At 44.3% G+C, this 20181-nt stretch overlaps 1 protein-coding gene across 2 annotated transcripts in view; it reads left to right on the forward strand.

Moving 5' to 3' along the window:
* Positions 1-20181, forward strand: part of LOC130367592 (uncharacterized) — a 61383-nt gene that overhangs the window by 7797 nt on the left and 33405 nt on the right. Inside the window, exons 3-5 of one of the 2 annotated variants that reach the window (XM_056570105.1) lie at positions 3630-3968; positions 15056-15424; positions 16430-16537. In XM_056570105.1, coding sequence (XP_056426080.1) covers positions 3630-3968; positions 15056-15424; positions 16430-16537 — 816 coding nt within the window. The remainder of the gene's footprint in view (positions 1-3629; positions 3969-15055; positions 15425-16429; positions 16538-20181) is intronic. The other variant, XM_056570106.1, reaches the window with a different exon arrangement.

Raw genomic sequence — 20181 nt, forward strand, 5'->3', positions numbered from 1 at the left:
ATCCAGTCCAGCAAACAATGGTGGTGCCAGCGTCCAAAAAAAAAAGACTCGATCAAAGTCCTCCATAGACAGAAACCAAAAACAGGCGCAGCACTCCAAAAAGCAGTGTGATTTTATATCTCATGTCAGCATTACCTGCATATATATATATATATATATATATATATATATATATATATATATATATATATATATGTATGGAACTTATAACACTGTAATCCTTCTGCTTTCTGAAATCAGAAACAATCGTTATACATGACACAATTCAAACCCAATTTTTAACACATATTTTTTATGGCGCCATTCACTGGTCATTATGATGATGTTTTCATTGAGGATTGGGTAAAAAGAAAAACAGTAATTATGCCCCCCCCCCACCCCCACCCTCCCTCCCTCCCTCAACTGAGAGTGTATTGTGATGGCTATTTTCTTTTTAACCCCTTAAGGACGCAGGGTTTTTCAGTTTTTGCATTTTCGATTTTCCTCCTTACCTTTTAAAAATCATAACCCTTTCAATTTTCCACCAAAAAATCCATATTTTGGCTTAGATTTTGCGTCACCAATTCTACTTTGCAGTCACATTAGTCGTTTTACCCAAAAATCCACGGCGAAATGGGAAAAAAAATCGTTGTGCGACAAAATCGAAGAAAGAACGCCATTTTGTAATTTTGGGGGGCGTTTCCGTTTCTACGCAGTGCATTTTTTGGTAAAAATGACACCTTATCATTATTCTGTAGGTCCATATGGTTAAAATGATACCCTACTTATATAGGTTTCATTTTGTCGCACTTCTGGAAAAAATCATAACTACATGCAGGAAAATGTATACGTTTAAAAATGTCATCTTCTGACCCCTATAACTTTTTATGAACATACAGGGCGGTATGAGGGCTCATTTTTTTGCACCGTGATCTGAAGTTTTTATCGGTACCATGATTGTTTTGATCAGACTTATTGATCACTTTTTACTCATTTTTTAATGGTATAAAAAGTGACCAAAAATACGCTTTTTTGGACTTTGGAATTTTTTTTGACCGTGCGGTTTAATTAATGATATATTTTAATAGTTCGGACATTTATGTATGCAACGATACCACATATGTTTATTTTTATTTACACTGTTTAATTTTTTTATGGAAAAAGGGGGGTGATTCAAACTTTTATTTGGGAAGGGGTTAAATGGCCTTAATTAACTCTTTTTTTTTAACTTTTTTTTGCAGTGTTATAGGTCCCATAGGGACCTATAACACTGCACACACTGATCTCCTATGCTGATCACTGGCGTGTATTAACACGCCTGTGATCAGTGTTATCCACGCTTGACTGCTCCTGCCTGGATCTCAGGCACGGAGCAGTCATTCGCCGATCGGACACCGAGGATGCAGGTAAGGGCCCTCCCGGTGTCCTGTAAGCTGTTCGGGACGCCGCAATTTCACCACGGCTGTCCCGAACAGCCCGACTGAGCCGGGATACTTTCACTTTCGCTTCAGACGCGGCGGTCAGCTTTGATCGCCGCGTCTGAAGGGTTAATACAGGGCATCACCGCGATCGGTATTAGCCGCGGGTCCCGGCCATGTATGGCCTCCGGGACCGACCCGTCACTGCTTGACCCCGCTGCATATTACGGGAGTCGGCGGAGGACGTAAATGTACGTCCTTCGTCGTTAAGGGGTTAAAGTGATACTCCACCCCTAGACATCTTATCCCCTATCCAAAAGCTAGGGGATAAGATGTCTGATCGCGGGGGTCCCGTCGCTTGGGACCCCCCGGGATCTCGACTGTGTCCCCCTGCTGTCATCACTTCACAGAGCATACTCGCTCTGTGCGCAATGACGGACGATACAGGGGCCGGAACATCATGACGTCATGGCTCCACCCCCTCGTGACGTCACGGCCCACCCCCTCAATACAAGTCTATTGTGTACATAGTATAACCAAGTATATTGTGTTACAATGCAGGAGAAGAGCTGTAAAATGAGGGGTTACTCACTGAAATCCGTTGGTTAGGTGCTGCGTTATGTTTGTAAATAGTTTTATTTCTAATGCACCCCAGCGCTCATTGGAAGCGAGGAGTCAGCTTGCCGAGCTCCCATGTCTCCTCCATGTTCCCCCATCAGCCCCGCCCCCTTCATTATAATGTAGGTCCATACGATTAAAATGATCCCCTACTTATATCGGTTTGATTTTGTCGGACTTCTGAAAAAAATCATAACTTCATGCAGGAAAATTTATATGTTTAAAATTGTCATATTCTGATCCCTATAACTTTTTTATTTTTCCGTGTGTGGGGCGGTATGAGGGCTCATTTTTTGCGCCGTGATCTGAAGTTTTTAGAGGTACCCTTTTTGTATTGATCGGACTTGTTGATCACTTTTTAGTCATTTTTTCATGATATAAAAAGTGACCAAAAATACACTATTTTGGACTTTTTTGCCCGTACGCCATTGACCTTGCGGTTTAATTAACGATATATTTTTATAATTCCGACATTTCCGCATACCACATGTTTATTTTTATTTACATCGTTTTTTTTTTTTAAATGGGAAAAGGGGGGTGATTCAAACTTTTATGAGGGGAGGTGTTAAATGATCTTTATTCACTTTTTTTCACTTTTTTTTTTGCAGTGTTATAGGTCCCATAGGGACCTATAACACTGCACACACTGATCTCTTATACTGATCATTGTTATCCCATAGGGACCTAAAACACTGCACACACTGATCTTTATCATTGATCACTGGTTTCTCATAGGAAACCAGTGATCGATGATTTTGCCGCTTGACTGCTCATGCCTGGATCTCAGGCACTGAGCAGTCATTCGGCCATCGGACACCAGGAGGCAAGGTACAGGAGGCAAGGTAGGAGACCCTCCTCGTGTCCTACAGCGATCCCGAACAGCTCCCTGAGCTAACTGGCATGGTTTCACTTTCACTTTAGACGCGGCGTTCAACTTCGAACGCCGCATCTAATGGGTTAATAGTGTGCGGCACTGCGATCACTGCCGCTCGCTATTAGCCACGGGTCCCGGCCATTGTTAGAGGCCAGGCCCGACCTGCTATGACGCGGCCCCGCGTTATAGAAAGGGAAAGGACTCAGGACTTACCGGTACGTCCTTGGTCCATAACAGGTTAAGGCTGGAAACAAACTTGTAGTTTTTTGTGTAGTTTGTGAGCCAAAGCCACCAGAAGTGAATCCAACAGGAACTAGTATAAATAAATAAAAAAAACCTCCATGAAAATTGCATATATAGTTCTAGAATTTGTATATGGCCCCACAGTTTTCTATTACAGCTACTTATAAAGGTTGTCTCAAACAACTGAACTTTTTAGTTACTTCTTTCCTATTCACAGGATAGGGGATAAGTGTATAATTGGAGGGGGGGGGGGGGTCCGACTGCTGTGACCCCAGATTGCCTGTAGGGGGGTCCAGCTACTTACACATCCTTGGAGAAGAGAGGCCTTCACCTTCCTGGGCGAATACAAGTGACGGTGCACTTGGCCAATCACCAGCCAGTGATTGACTGATCGAGCCTTCACTTGTGTTCATCCAGGAAGGTGGTTATCTATCAGAGCTTTCAAGATTTTATTATCTGTGTGTTATACATCTCTATCCCATGTCTTCTGTTTCTAGATGGTAGATTGGTGTCTCAGGTGGAGGAGTTGATGGCCGTCCCGGGAGAAGAGATGGTCATCCCCTGTCACTACTCACAGGAGACCCTGGGGGAAGCCAAAAAAGTCACATGGTATAGTGGAAATGATAAACAATGTGACCCTAATAACAATAGGTTTTACAGCTGGGACCCCACACACCCAGGAGATGTATATCCATATTCACTGGTGAACCCCCCTGAAGACGTCTCTCTGCGTATACACAGGGTACAGGGGGATGAATACCGCCATTATTGTTGTCATGTGACCACCAGTAATGGAACAACACAAAGCAGATCCAGCACAGAACTGACCATCACAGGTAAAGGAATATTAACTGATGTAAAATAATATTAAGATCATTTTTTGCTTTTTTTATCTGTTGTGATAAATGAGATCATCAGAAACATGAAGAATATGAGACCATTATATGAGGATAGTGTAACCTATAATCTATGCCAGGAGCAGCAATGACCACAAATCTACAAATATATCTAATGCTGAAGATTTAGATATAGTCCATAACTATAAAGTTAGACTTAGACTTTCAATTTTTTAAATAATAGAATTATACAAAATAATAGAATTATACATTCTAATATAAATATATGTATAAAAAAAATCTTAATCTTATTCCTTTTTTACACAAAGAAACATTTTAGCAGTCATCAGTCATCCCAAGAGGAGATCAGTGTACATATAGATGAATAAATGTTATTCTAATTTTGTGGAAGTGTTGTAGATTTGAGCCCCTCTTTCTCTGATATGTACTTACACCTTAAAGGGGCACTCCGCCCCTAGACATCTTATCCTCTATCCAAAGGATAGGGAATAAGATGTCTGATCGCGGGGGTCCCGCTGCTGGGGACCCTGCGATCTTGGCTGCAGCACCCGGCTGTCATCACTGCACAGAGCAAACTCACTCTGTGTGTAATGTCGGGCGATGCAGGGGCCGGAGCACTGTGAAATCGCGGCTCCGCCCCCTTAGTGATGTCACGGCTAGCTCCCTGCTGGGATGATGCCACCCCCAGGAGGAAGGACAACCCGAAACGTGCGTTGGGGTGGCATCACTCTGGCTGTGTATCTTAATCCGTACTATACTTTGGTGTTTGATATGTATATGTTCTTTATTTGTTGCACAGTATACTGAGGGGTATGAGAGTCTCAACCCAGACATTGGCACAATATGGGAACATGTTATAATGTTTACAGTGATATATTGTTTACATACATTAGCCGGAGCGACTCTGATTTTCTCATCTAGAGGAATTTCTCCCTTTTGTATGCTTCTCATGCGATTTTAATGTATATCAATAAAATATAATTGACTCCGTTCTCTTTTGCAGTAATTAGTTATCCCCTAAAGTTACTCAACAAGTCTGCATATAGCAGGAGGTGTCAGACTGGCAGGAATTGTAGAAGCCAGAGTACAACAGGAGGTTTAAAAACTGATTGTTTTTATTTTATTTATTTTTTTATTCATTAAGGCCTGACTAAAGGTAGTGGCAGCAAGGGTAATGGTGGACTTGAGGGACTTGTAGTTTCCAGAAAACAGCAGGAGGAGCTAGACAAGTATGAGCTAGTGCACAGCAGGAGGTTAAAAAAATTAAGGATTTTTAATATTTGCACTGTTTGCACTGTGATGCACTCCTAACAACTGCATGGAGTGGTCTACCCTCTTTGCTACATGATTATGCACAGCAGGGACTAATGGTAACTGTAGCCAGCAGACAGCAGGCAGTGGTGAGATAGTGTTAGCTGTAGCCACCAGACAGCAAGCATTGGTGGACTAGGTATACTTCTAGCCAGGCTTTTTGATACCTCTCCATGTACTGATGTAGAGGCCTTATTCCTAAATTTGTACCCTGTCTGTGCCTTACTTTCTTTCTGCAGATACGGCACTGTGCCTGCTTTCCTGTATCTGGTAACATATCAGAGAATTTAGGCAGGATACTGTAAATAGCTAGGTACCACACAACTATGGTCCTCTTCTAGAAGTTTTTTTTTTTTTTCCCCCCAAAGCCTTCAGGTACAGCACCAGTGTCACTGTCACTTGTTCCAGAGCTGCTTAGACCAACAGACCTGCTGACATCCTCCTCCTCAAACTCCTTTTCATTATCCCTACACTCTTCTAAGAACTAGTGTTGAGCTCGAATATTCGAAATGCAAATTTTTACCGCAAATCTCGTCACTTTACGATTTTGCAAATATTAGAAATAGGGATATATATTCGTAATGACGAATGTTCGTTTTTTTATGCGAATTTATGCAAATATTTATGCGAATATCGGCACTTCAAGACTGGACACTGATCCCTCCCTTATTTTAGGTGAGATATAATTGCGCATGCGCACTATGCGAATTTCATCTTGAATTTCATAGCAAATATGCGAATTTCACGAACATAGGACGAATATTCGTCCATGTGTTGGCAAAATATTGTAAATTCGAATATGGCCCCTTCCGCTCATCACTAACTAAGAACCTTTGATATCTGACTGTGGTCTCCTCGTTCCCTCTCAGCGTATCCACCACAATGCCCTACAGTATTCCCACCACACCTATTACCACCATTCCCACTAGTGCTATGCTCGGCCACTGCATCTACCTCCACCAACTCAGCAATGTGTTGTAAAGGCTGTCTGTGACACAACTTCTTCTCCTGGCTAGTGCTACCTTTCTCCTAAGCAGTAAGGGGAGAACAAAGACAAAGATTACTTAACAGACCATCCAGGATCAACATTTCTACTGTGCCATGTAACTGTAGACGATAAGGAGTCCACTGACAGCTGACTCACCATCACATTGTCAGACTCTTCTTTCTCCTTTTGAGAAGACCTCCCATGAGTCTACCAGTCTAGAAGTGACATACTATCCTATAAAACCATATAGCTCCTGGCAAACAGTGAGAACTGTAGACTGATGAGTCTGCTACTACTTCTACCAAGCACCTGGCTGCTGCTACCTTTTCTGGTGTTTGTCACTCATGAAGTCATGATGACCTTATGGTCTCCAAAAATATGTGATCCGATTAATTGCCAGAAATATAAATGTTACGCCGAGCGCTCCGGGTCCCTGCTCCTCCCCGGAGCGCTCGCGGTGTTCCTCTCTCTGCAGCGCCCCGGTCAGACCCGCTGACCAGGAGCGCTGCACTGACATTGCCGGCGGGGATGCGATTCGCATAGCGGGACGCGCCCGCTCGCGAATCACATCCCAAGTCACTTACCGGTCCCGGCCCCCGGCTGTCATGTCCTGGCGCGCGCGGCTCCGCTCCTTAGGGCGCGCGCGCACCAGCTCTCTAAGATTTAAAGGGCCAGTGCACCAATGATTGGTGCCTGGCCCAATTAGCCTAATTACCTTCACCTGTGCACTTCCCTACTTATACCTCACTTCCCCTGCACTCCCTTGCCGGATCTTGTTGCCTTGTGCCAGTGAAAGCGTTTAGTGTTGTCCAAAGTCTGTGTTCCAGATCTTCTGCTATCCACATTAACTACGAACCTTGCCGCCTGCCCCGACCTTCTGCTACGTCTGACCTTGCCTCTGCCTAGGCCTTCTCAGCAGTCAGCGAGGTGGTGTTGCAAGTGTTCAGGGTCCTGAAGCAGACACTGTTGGGGAACCTGAGGAGGACATCAGTGACGTGCACACAACTGTTGATGATGATGAAGCCGATCGCAATTGGGAGCCGGTGCAGAAGGGGCTTCATCATCATCAGGAGAAGAGAGTTGCAGGTTGCCCTTGAGGCAGCAAGGCGGTAGCATGGTTGGCAGTCAGCGCGGTGGCAGTAGTGGAAATTCAGGAGCCAAATGTGCCGGGGGGAGACCACCTGATTCGCGGCAGCCTACCTTTCCGGGAGGTAGTGGAACAGGGGTTCCTGGAGACGGCGCCAGTAGCAGTCAATTAGTGCGGACTGCGGGTGGGAAAATCAGCTACTCGGCGGTGTGGAAATTTTTCATAAGGCATCCGGAGGAGGTTCACGTAGCCACATGCAAGATCTGTTGGCAGAAGGTGAAGCGTGGCCAGGGTCCCAATGTCTGCACCACGGCCCTGCGTCAATACATGCTTCGCCACCATAAAGCGGCCTGGGAGAACCGTGGCTCCGATGTAGTGGTCCAGCCTGCTGCATCACCCAGTGGCCATCTGCTCCCTCCTTCATTCAGCCAAGGCTCCACCACCTCAGCCGAAGGGAGCTGTGTGTCAAACCCTCCTTCTGTCGCTCCTGCTTCTCCTGCTTCTAGTCAGCCATTCCGCCAACAATCCATCGGCGGAGCCATGTCCAAGAGACAACAGTATGCGCCCACTCATCCAACGGCGCAGAAGTTTAATGTGCTCCTGTCCAAGTTGCTGGTGTTGCAGTCCCTCCCTTTTCAAGTGGTGGACTCTGCACCTTTCAGAGAATTGATGGCTTGTGCCGAGCCGAGGTGGAGAGTCCCAAGCCGTCATTTCTTTGCGAAGAAGGCAGTACCAGCCCTGCATAAGTTTGTACAAGAGAAGGTGGGCCAGTCCTTGAGCCTGTTGGTGTGTTCAAAAGTGCACGCCAGCGCCGACGTGTGGAGCTGTAACTACGGGCAGGCACAATACTTGTCTTTTACGGCTCGCTGGGTAAATGTGTTTCCTGCACAGGCACAACAGCAACTTGGACAGGTCACACTGCTTCCTCCTCCACGCTCTCGCTCCCAGGCAGTTGGTCCTGTTACAGTGTGCGACGCCGCCTCCTCATCCACCACTGTGTCCTCGGCCTCCATTGCAGGTCCAAATCTCGGTGGCCCTTCATCGTACCATGTGTGTAGGGCACGGCGGTGTCAAACTGTTCTTCACATGGTTTGCCTTGGCGAACGGAGTCACACAGGGGAGGAACTGCTAAAGTTAATTCGTAAAGAAATCCGAGTATGGCTTACTCCACGAAATCTGGAAATGGGAACCATGGTGACCGACAACGGGAAGAACATCGTGTCCGCGCTACGACAAGGAAGTGTGAAACATGTGCCCTGCATGGCACACGTGTTGAATCTGGTTGTCAAGCATTTCCTCAAGTCTTCACCCCATTTGCAAAACATCCTGAAAATGGCAAGAAAACTGTGCATGCACTTCAGCCACTCGTACACCGCCAATCACACCTTTCTTGAGCTGCAGCGTCAGAATGGTATCCCACAACATAGTCTTATTTGTGACGTTGCCACACGTTGGAATTCCACCATCCATATGTTGGACAGACTATACAAACAAAGAAAAGCCATCACCGATTTCTTGATGATCCAAGCAGATAGGAGTACTCCCCTGTGTAATTTTAATGTGAACCAGTGGCAGCTCATACGTGACACCTGCCGTTTGCTGAGGCCCTTTGAGGAAGCCACATTATTTGTGTGTTGCCAGGATTACGCCATGAACGACGTAATTCCACTCCTACATTTCCTACAACAAAAGATTGAAACCATGGCTGGTCACGGCAATGGAGACACTGCGCCTACATCTCAAGGCAATAGGAGGGACCTATGAGTGGAGGGTAAATCCAATATTATTAACATTTGACCGCTAAGCGGTCACTAAGACCCTAAATTTCCCACCCAATATAAAACTTAACGTTTAATGAGCCGAGATTAAAATAACCTCACACATATTGATCCATGGTGCATTGATTGGCATGACACTGCATGCTATAGAAGTGAATTGAAAAAATAGACTGTGGCTGCAGTCCGCAGTCTATAGTGTGAGACAATTAAAAATCTAACACATTGCCCGCCCGCCCGACGTTTCGCCACAGGCTGTGGCTTTATCAAGGGCTAAGAGGCAAATGGCGTGCAAACAAGCCTTGCAGGGGTTTAAATAACCTCCTGTCTCTAACGTCATTAGAACATGTCACTTCCTGTATTAACATGACATCTCATTGGTTACAATCATATGCAGACTAGTGATTGACCGCTTCCTGGCCAATGAATTTTAGACCAGGATGCATCTTGCTGTATTCGTTTGATTGACAGCATCCTTGACCAACCAGCTGAGAACAAACAAGCTTCTAAACTCCTCATTGGTGCCGGAAGCTGTGTACGTATGTGCGCCATCGGTCCTGCGCTAACTAATAGCTTCCCGAACCTCCGATATAGGCGCATGCGCAGTACGGATGCGCAGAAAAACGTGCGCGAATACTTAGTCATATACAGGCACTGCTGGGAGCTGCGCGACAGGCATATGCGCCGGCACTTAGCCGATTTTTGACATATGATTCACTCATGGCTACTGTGATAGGGCCGTAATACACAATATAACCACTATCCATATGTTGGACAGACTATACAAACAAAGAAAAGCCATCACCGATTTCTTGATGATCCAAGCAGATAGGAGTACTCCCCTGTGTAATTTTAATGTGAACCAGTGGCAGCTCATACGTGACACCTGCCGTTTGCTGAGGCCCTTTGAGGAAGCCACATTATTTGTGTGTTGCCAGGATTACGCCATGAACGACGTAATTCCACTCCTACATTTCCTACAACAAAAGATTGAAACCATGGCTGGTCAGGGCAATGGAGACACTGCGCCTACATCTCAAGGCTACATGAGCCCTGTGGGGGCTGAACTGGAGGAGGAGGATGATGAGGGGCAGAGCGGAGCACAGTTTAGGTTGGATGAGATGGCCGGTGTTTCTAGTCTTCAGACAGGAGAGGAGGAGCAGGAGCAGCCAGAGGAGCTGGAGGGTTATGAGGAAGGCGAGACAGAGGACCCAGACACACCTTGGCAGTATGCAGTGGAGATGGAAGCAGGTAGTCCCTCCGAGTCACTGGTGCAAATGTCACAATGCATGCTCAGTTGCTTGCGTAGTGACCCCCGAATTGTCAAAATTCGTCAGCGGGATGACTTCTGGATCTCCATCTTATTAGACCCTCGCTACCGTCCCAAAATGGGGGCCTTTTTACACCCACTGAGAGGGAGGACAAACTGACCTACTACAGAGACATTCTACGGAGTCAGTTGGCTGATACCTATCGGCCACATGGACCATCCACTCTGACTCGGGGGGCCCTCTGCGCTCACCTTCCACTGCCATGGCTGCTGGTGAGGGGTGGGAGGAGCAGTACCAGCTCAATTAGCAGCAGCCTAAGTCTACAGTCGCTGATGAGTAGCTTTCTTCATAGTGAAGCAACTCATCAGCAGCAGGTAGACATGGAGCAGGACCTGAACCAGCAGGTGATGGCATACCTTGACATGGCCATGCCAACAACCATTGAAGATCTGCTGGACTTCTGGGCAGCCAAACTTGATTTATGGCCACAACTAGCAGAGTTTGCCCTGGAAAAGCTGTTCTGCCCGACCAGTAGTGTGCCATCAGAGCGGGTGTTTAGTGCGGCCGGGGCCATAGTCACCCCAAGGCGAACTCGTCTGTCCACTAAAAATGTGGAGAGACTGACGTTTGTCATGATGAATCAGGAATGGATCAGATAGGATTTCCAGCCACCAATGCCAGATGGCTCGGAGTAGATTGACCATGCTCCTACAACAAAATTTTCTCAATTATGGTTGGTTATGAAACCCTCTGGGGCAGACCTGGGCATTGTTTGGCCCGCTTGCCATATACGGCCCGTTGACCGGCCCGCGCTGACTAGGGGACAACTATGCTGCCTAATCTGGGGGACATCTATGCTGCCTAATCTGGGGGACAACTATGCTCCTAATCTGGGGGACAACTATGCTCCTAATCTGGGGGACAACTATGCTCCTAATCTGGGGGACATCTATGTTGCCTAATCTGGGAGATAAATTTGCTCCTAATCTGGGGGACATCTATGCTGCCTAATCTGGGGGACATCTATGCTGCCTAATCTGGGGGACAACTATGCTCCTAATCTGGGGGACAGCTATGCTCCTAATCTGGGGGACAACTATGCTGCCTAATCTGGGGGACAAGCATGCTCCTAATCTGGGGACAACTATGCTCCTAATCTGGGGGACAGCTATGCTCCTAATCTGGGGGACAACTATGCTCCTAATATGGGGGAAACTGATGCTTCTGGCCTTGGGCCTATAATTTTTTGAAGTTTAGCAGTAGCTAAATACATGCTTAATGTAAATGTCAACATTGATCTTTAAATGTAAGGGGTTATGAAACCCTCTTTTGTACTGCAAATGACTGCTCCAGAATCATTCTGTGTCTTTCAGGAACTACTTGCCTCCCTGGTGCCTCAGGCCTTGGGCCTATAATTTTTTGAAGTTTAGCAGTAGCTAAATACATGCTTAATGCAAATGTCAACATTGATCTTTAAATGTAAGGGGTTATGAAACCCTCTTGGGCACTGCGAATGACTGCTCCAGAATCATTCTGTGTCTTTCATGAACTATTTGCCTCCCTGGTGCCTCAGGCCTTGGGCCTATAATTTTTAGAAGTTTAGCAGTAGCTAAGTACATGCTTAATGCAAATTTCAACAATGATCGTTAAATTCTCGGCGCTCTGCCAGGGCCTTCTCCTACCCCGCCAGGGCCGATCCGAGGACCTCACTAAACCATCCAATTATTTGTAGAGACATGCAGTGTGTACAAGGGGCAGGGACTTAATGAACCCTAGCTTATGACCCGCACTTAGTTGTGATTCTTCTTTCCTGGCAAAAATGATCCCTATCGCCAACGGGAGCCAGGTGCAGAAGGGGCTTAATCATCATCAGGAGAAGAGAGTTGCAGGTTGCCCTTGAGTCAGCAAGGCAGTAGCACGGTTGGCAGTCAGCGTGGTGTGGCAGTAGTGGAAATTCAGGAGACCACCTGCTTCGAGGCAGCTTACCTTTCAGAGAGGTAGTGGGTTACCCGCTCCTGTCGGTGAAAGATAGAGAGACGCTAATCCATTCAGTAGAGCGCTAGTGCGGCCCAAACATCTGAGGCCATAACACACCTGGTATTGCTCGATCTCACAATTGATCGGGTAAGGGGTTATTAAAGCCTCTTGGGTACTGCTGAGGTCTACTCCTGACTGCTCCTGGTGCAATGTATGGGGTAATCAAACACTCTTGGGTAGTGTTAGTTATTAAATTTACTGATAATTTTATCAGTAATAAAATTGAATTGTGCAGAACGCTTGTTGCGTGTGATTTTTTTATGAAAATAAAAAATAAAATAAAAATACGGAGAGGGATTAACTCTGCTTAATCATTTTTGGCAAACAAACTCCTTTAGTGATCTGATCTTTTGGAGACAGATGCGCTTACACACGTCATAATTTTTTATTTTTTTTTATTTCAAACATTGTGTGGTTTATTATTTTTGAGAAGAAAGTCTTTGGATGGTCCACCGTTCTGCATTATAGAGTCTTCTGAACTGTTGGATATGCGCTTTTTTTTACACAAAGGTATACATTTAAAAAAAAAAAAATTATACAATTTTGCTGATTTTGGGGGGGGGGGGGGGGGGTGGTGGATTGTGAAGCCCGGGTGACGGGTGTGTTCTCGTGCATCAGTCATCTCCAGTCTGTGTCCTTTAGGCAATATATGGGTTACTGATGCAGCAGAGGTGGGGCCTGGGTCTTGGAACTTAAATTTAAAAAAAAAAAATTAACAAATTGTGTTGTTTATTATTTTTGAGAAGAATGTCTTTGGGTGGTCCACTGTCCTGAATTAAAGAGTTTTCTGAACTTTTGTATACGCGCTTGTTTTTACACAAAGGTTTACATTCTTTAAAAAAATGTATTCAATTTTGTTGATTTTGGGGCGGGGATGGATTGTGAAGCCCTGGTGATGGGTGTGTACTCGTGCATCAGTCAACTCCAGTCTGTGTCCTTTAGGCAATATATGGGTTACTGATGCCGCAGAGGTGGGGCCTGGGAATTTCAAATTTGTGGATAGCAGGTGCCTCCAGGGCTTCACAATCCCCCCCCCCCCCTCCAAAAAAAAAACTATTTTGGAAAATTAAAGTACCTAAGATTTCTCATAGGTAGCACCCGGCGGGTGTAAGTACGCTGTGTGCTCGTGCATCAGCCAACTCCAGGTTGTGTCATTCAGGCAATATCTAGGTCAGTGTTTCCCAACCAGTGTGCCTCCAGATGTTGCAAAACTACAACTCCCAGCATGCCTGGACAGCCTTAGGCTGTCCAGGCATGCTGGGTGCTGTAGTTTTACAACAGCTGGAGACACACTGGTTGGGAAACACTGATCTAGGTTCACACTGCGGTGAACCACGTTTTTCAGTATACGGTTCCCGTATACGACTGGGGGGAGGGGGCGGGGCTTAATCGTGGCGCCCGCACTCAGCCGTATACGGGAACCGCATTCAATGCAAGTCTATAGGTCGGCCAACCGCATACGGCCGAAAACTCAGCCGACCGGAGGCTGCGGTTCACTCCGGTCAGCCAGAGACGGCTCAGTGCGGGCGCCGCGATTAAGCACCGCCCCCCTCTCCCCAGCCGTATACGCGAACCGTATACTGAAAACCTGGTTCATCCCAGTGTAACTGTAATAACCTTACAGTATTATTTCACTACCCCAGCACACTCCGTATGCGTTTTAGGACACAACAAAGTGCTCTATACCCCTGTAGAGGCTGTATGTAGGCTAGAAATAGCCTTTTTTAATATCGATTCGCCGCGAACAAATTCTGATCGAAACAAACTTTTTCGGAAAATTCGGCGAATCGGCTGAATCGAATTTTTGAAAAGTCGCTCATCTCTAATTAAGACATATATATATATATATATATATCACTTTAGAAGGATGATGCATGATAAATGTACACACTTTATATTGTGCTGTTATCTTACAACTGGGAGATATACTGTGTGCTTGATTAAGTACCGTCAATGTAAGTAAGGTAAGTAAGGTAAGGTAAGTAGATGGCTATGCTTTGTTCATGGTGACATAAATATGCATTGCTATCATACAGGAAAGCTGACAGCATTTCTTAGTTGTATAGATATTTGTATGTGTCGGGAACAATGCCGGCTGGGATTTGTAGTGCACAATGAGGCTTCTGCAGGAATGGACAGGTGATCAGCCTACATATCAAGGCTGTGCTCACTTTGCTGTGGAATTGTTTCTGGAGTTTGTGCTTAGTCAGCTGTGGAGGTTATTGTGATATGAGAAAGCTTTTTTTTATTTTTTTATTTAATTTTTTTTGCTTTTTTGGATTGTGCAGGATCGCTCTGCTCTGGCCCCTGCTCACACTGCCTGGCCTACAAAACTGGCTGTGGACGGCATTTGTAAAAAGTAGCACATTTTGACGCAACAGGTTAAAAAGACGCAGAAAAAGTTGTAAAGGAGAAGCCATACACAGTATTGCACTGAAGTGTAATTAAAAAAAAGTGTACTAGCCCCATATTAATTACATGTGACCATTTAATACATTTTGCGCACATACACATTACCACCAAACAAATAAAAGTTAATAAAAACCATTCACCTACACCACCTTGATAAATAAAATGTATTTCTTGTACCTTTCCAGGTCCCCCATCCTTCTCCTCGCCCTTCAGTGTTACCCAGCCATACAACATCACAGGACATAGAGGAGAGTCTGTGACACTAAGCTGCTCCTACACATCATATATGGAGAGTGATGTCCTGAAGGTCACTATTTACTGGAGATTGGGCAACCTAAGCGGACCTTATGTCTACCACCCCTACAAAGAGATGGTTAATTCCGGTTATAGAGGAAGAACGGGAACACAAGGAGCAGCAGATCTCCACATACAGGGGGTGAAGATGTCAGATGACTCCATGTATTACTGCTTCGTGATGGTCAGATTGTGTACAGGGAATGGCAAATATCAGAAACTAATCCAGTATGGAGAAGGGACCCGACTCATTGTGACAGGTAAAATAACAATGGGAAACCATTTATAGCTTCTAAATAACACAATCAAAACAATTGGCTTTCTACATCACTGCCTGCAGTCAGCTTTAGGACATCACTGCGCCTGTGTGTGATAGTCTCAAATACAGTGTGAAAAAGATCACATCGGGACACCTTCCAGGAGCCAGGCATCACCCTGGCCGGGCAGCATTTCACCCTTTTGGCCAGAATAGATATTGGGGGAAATGTGTGGTGTAGGTGAACGTCTTTTTACCCATTAATTCATGTGGTGGAAACTGTGTTCCTGCACCAGATTTATTGCATGGTGCAGAGCAAGTGATAAATCTGGTGCTGATCACATTTCTCACTTCAGTACACCACTTTGTATGGTGATTCCTTTGTGACTTTTTGTGAGACTTTTTATTCCGTGCGACAAAATGTGCGACTTTTTACAAATGCTGTCCACTGTCAGTTCTATAAGTCAAGTCAGGGCTGGTATAGATTTGTACCTAAGTTAGCGCAGTTACGACAAAAGATGCGACAAACTGAAAAGTCGCATATGATGAATTCTTTACCACTGCATGATATCAACTGAAATCATGACTTGGTAGGTTCCTTTTGAAAAACCTTCTAAAGCAAAAGTCGCAATGAAAAGTCTCAAAACAGCAACTAAGACAAACTGTGAGACAATTGTACACCACAAAACCAGGGTAAAACCAATGATAAATTCCCCCATTATGTATACCTGGACAGCAGCATAAAAGTCCTGGAAGGTGTCCCCAAGGTGATCCTCTTGGTCACACTGTGTTTGAGGCTAACACACGCAGGCACAGTGACGCCCTGAAGCTGACTAGCTATAGGTAGTGACATAGAAAGCCCCTTGCTTGTCATTCACACCTGCTGAGGTGGGATCACAGGCAAATGTTGGAGATTTGAGTCGGCCCCAATGACTACTTGGTAGTAAGTAGAATATGACTTTCTTCAATCACCTAAAAGCCATTGTGTTTGTGAATTATCCATCTATAGAACCTTCTGATGTTTTTGAAAATCAAAGAATTTTGATGATTGGTTCCATATCTGGTGCGGTCCTGTTGGTTCTCCTCTGTGTGATCTTCATTATCCTGAAGACAACAGGTAGGACAATTATTTTGTTTATTACAAGAAGACCTTCTATATATGTTCATACTTATCCATGTCAGATCCATAATGTATTATTTCAGAAATAAACTTACAAAACAAGGCATATGACGACCAGATAAAGATACAAAACTCTATTTTATTGAACATATATGCGCAAAAATACATACTTGTAAAAACACCTAAAAAGGACAAGATATAACCGGTAGCAAAGTGCAGGAGGACCGACTAAGAGGAGGCTACACGCATAGCAAGGTACAGCTAAGTAGCTGAGGTAAGTAAAATTCAGGGTAATTCATAAAACATAAGATAGATGTAACATTAAAGTGCAAATAATACAGTACACACAAGGGGTCAATGGTTGCCATTCATGGTGCATGAGTAAAGTGCAAAATACAGAGGTAGAAATACAAGAGATACACTGAATAAATGAAAGATAAATTACCACAGTGGGACTAGGTCTGAGCGTGTGCCTCCACCACCTGACGTTTCGCTGAAGACACCCCGGAAGAAGCTCCTCAGCGAAACGTCGGGTGGTGGACTTTGCTATTTATTCAGTGTATCTCTTGTATTTCTACCTCTGTATTTTGCACTTTACTCATGCACCATGGATGGCAACCATTGACCCCTTGTGTGTACTGTATTATTTGCACTTTAATGTTACATCTGTCTTATGTTTTATGAAATACCCTGATTTTTACTTACCTCAGCTACTTAGCTGTACCTTGCTATGCGTGTAGCCTCCTCTTAGTCGGTCCTCCTGCACTTTGCTACCGGTTATATCTTGTCCTTTTTAGGTGTTTTTAAATGTCTGTATTTTTGCGCATATATGTTCAATAAAACTGATTTTTGTATCTTTATCTGGTCATCATACGCCTTGTTTTGTAAGTTTCTTATTAGTAGTGGTCTGGGCGTTGACCGTTACATTGATTTTGGGACATGTGTTAAATGTATTATTTCATGAAAATATCTCAAGATCCCTGAGTTTAAGGGGTACACTGGTGGAAAAAAAAAGCTGCAGTATACTACAGAGGAGGGTCTTTTCTTCTTGAATTTATTTTCTGTCCGACCACAGTGCTCACTGCTGACACCTCTGTCCATGTCAGAAACTGTCCAGAGCAGAAGAGGTTTGCTATGGGGATTTGCGCCTACTCTGGACAGTTCCTAAAATGGACAGCGTTGTCAGCAGAGAGCACTGTGGTCAGACAGAAAGTAAATTCAAAAGGAAAAGAACTTCCTTGGAGCATACAGCAGCTGATAAGTACTGTAAGGATTAAGATTTTTAAATAGAAATAATTAACAAATCTGTTTAACTTTCTTGGTTGATTTTTTTTTCTACCAGAGTATCCCTTTAACCCCTTCATGACCCAGCTAGTTTTGGCCTTTATAAAGTTTTTTGCCATTTTTTCAAATCTGACATGTTTAAATGGTAATTGTCACCTTTGGCAGGGATAGAGTGCAGTCCTAAACTTGCCCACACTCTCTGTCCCAGCCTACTTGCATACCCATCCTAAATAACGGGTCCCCAACCAGGTCCCTTCCTATAATAAGTGCAGGGGACAGTAAAAGTCAAAACAATAAAATACAATACGGTAGGTGTTGGGAAAACAGCTGGACCTGATGAAGGAGGGGATGTCCTTAGAAACGCGTTGTCCACTACACTTCTGTATATATCTTTATAAACCTTTTATTTCAATAAAGAATTACATATAAACCTTTACACTTTTCATCTATATATCGGTGAAGCGCTACAGCCACAAACCCCGGCCGGGGAATCCACGCTTCTATCCACTTCTTCTCAGAAGTGGAGCTGGAGGCACACAAAACTAACAGAAATAAACTAGAAAAACAAACAGTCAAAAAAAGCCGCGTCCAAACAAAGAGGTAATGGAGTACAATAACAGAGAGAAATTAGGGAGTCAAAAGCCGAACCAAGATCAATATTCAGATAACCCTAAACGCTGGTTACTCAAACTAAGTTCTTTCACTGGCAAACAAGAACAGAGTGAGCTGAACTAAAGTAGCCAGGCCCACAGGGGCAGACTCCGGCCCAGATTGGCTAAGATGTAGCCAATCAACCAGGCCAAAGCCAAAGCTCAGGGAAGGTTAACCCTTCAAGTTCTTACAGTAATAACTTTGGTCTGCTTTTACCTGGTGATTCAGAGATAGTTTTTTTTCGAGACAACTTGTACTTTATATTAGTGGTAAATTTTTTAGGATGCATGCAGTGATTTTTGTAAAAAAATAATGTGAAAAATTGGAAAAATTAGCATTTTTCTATATGTGAAATTCTCTACTTGTAAGAGAAATAGACATGCCAAATAAATGTAGTTATTGATTCACATCCACAACATGTCTACTTATTTTACTTTTTTAGGACATTAGAAGACATAAAATGATGAGCATTTTTTTTTAATTTTCTACGAAAGTTCAAAATTAAATTTTTTTAGGGACCACACACACACAAACACACACACACACACACACACATATCTGCACCCCGGAAGTGAAGCATGCCATAGGGCACAGAGGCCGGAGCTCAGGACAGGTAGGGACACTGGGGACACTTAGCAGAGCAGTGAGTGTGTCCCAATCCCTGTGATCGGGACACACACCGCTCTGCTCAGGATTTTCCTCTGCGAAAAGCTGCCATCAGCCAGTCAGATTTGAATAGCTGATAGGAGCGATCACGGTGGGGGGGCAACAAACCCCCCCTAGGTCCCGAGGCAAGATGGCTGGCTATAAGTGATAGCCACCACCTTACTGGGTGCGGCGGGATGCCGCGAGTAGCGGCCAGTATCTGCATGATGTACATATACACTACGTCATAGGTCGGGAAAACCGTCCGGGTAATGACGTACATGTATGTCATGGGTCGGGAAGGGGTTAAGTTTCACCCGTAAGGTTACTAACAGACACAACTTTTGATTGGCCTTTTTTGGCCTAAAAAAAAACGTAGTAAGAAAGTGAAATGGCTTCCTCCGTTTTCTCCTCCAAGATGCAGATTTTGTGGCATTTTTATTTTCTTGAGAATAATGTGTAGCACATAGCTCTTTATTATTTAGCATTTCATCCCCTGCGTTTTTTTAAGTCACGTGATTTTAAGTCATGTGATACTTTTGTCATATGACTCAAGGATTTCTATTGGGAAATTGGGGGGGGGGGGGAAACGCCACACATGCACACAATTATTAGGGCAGGAAATGCCATGCCTAGAACATTCTGCAATTTAAAAAAAATGTCACTGAGCCTAAAAACATCACTAAGGGGAGAAAAAAACCTCCGAAAGATGCCATATTATAATTATGGCTTTTTTTGGGTGTTTTTTTTCCAGTCTTAGCGTATATTCACATACCATATAAAATATGGTCGTATTTTATTTATGGGCATGTGTTATTTACACTCATATTGTCAGATGTTTTTCTTTTAGCTAATTGGAAAAAAAAAGTCCATAACACAATCGGCTGAGAATTTCACTGTAAAAAAATATAGCCATATGTTTTACAGTGTGTGAACTGGTGTCACACACAGCATTTACTAAAAAAAAAAAAGGCTGACATTTTTGTGACAGGTTTTCCTTTACTTTTCAAGCAAAAGTCAGAAGTGGATTCAACTTTAGTCGGAAATATAAAGAAGGGACT

Source organism: Hyla sarda, chromosome 4 (genome assembly GCF_029499605.1).
Source record: "Hyla sarda isolate aHylSar1 chromosome 4, aHylSar1.hap1, whole genome shotgun sequence".
NCBI lineage: Eukaryota > Metazoa > Chordata > Amphibia > Anura > Hylidae > Hyla > Hyla sarda.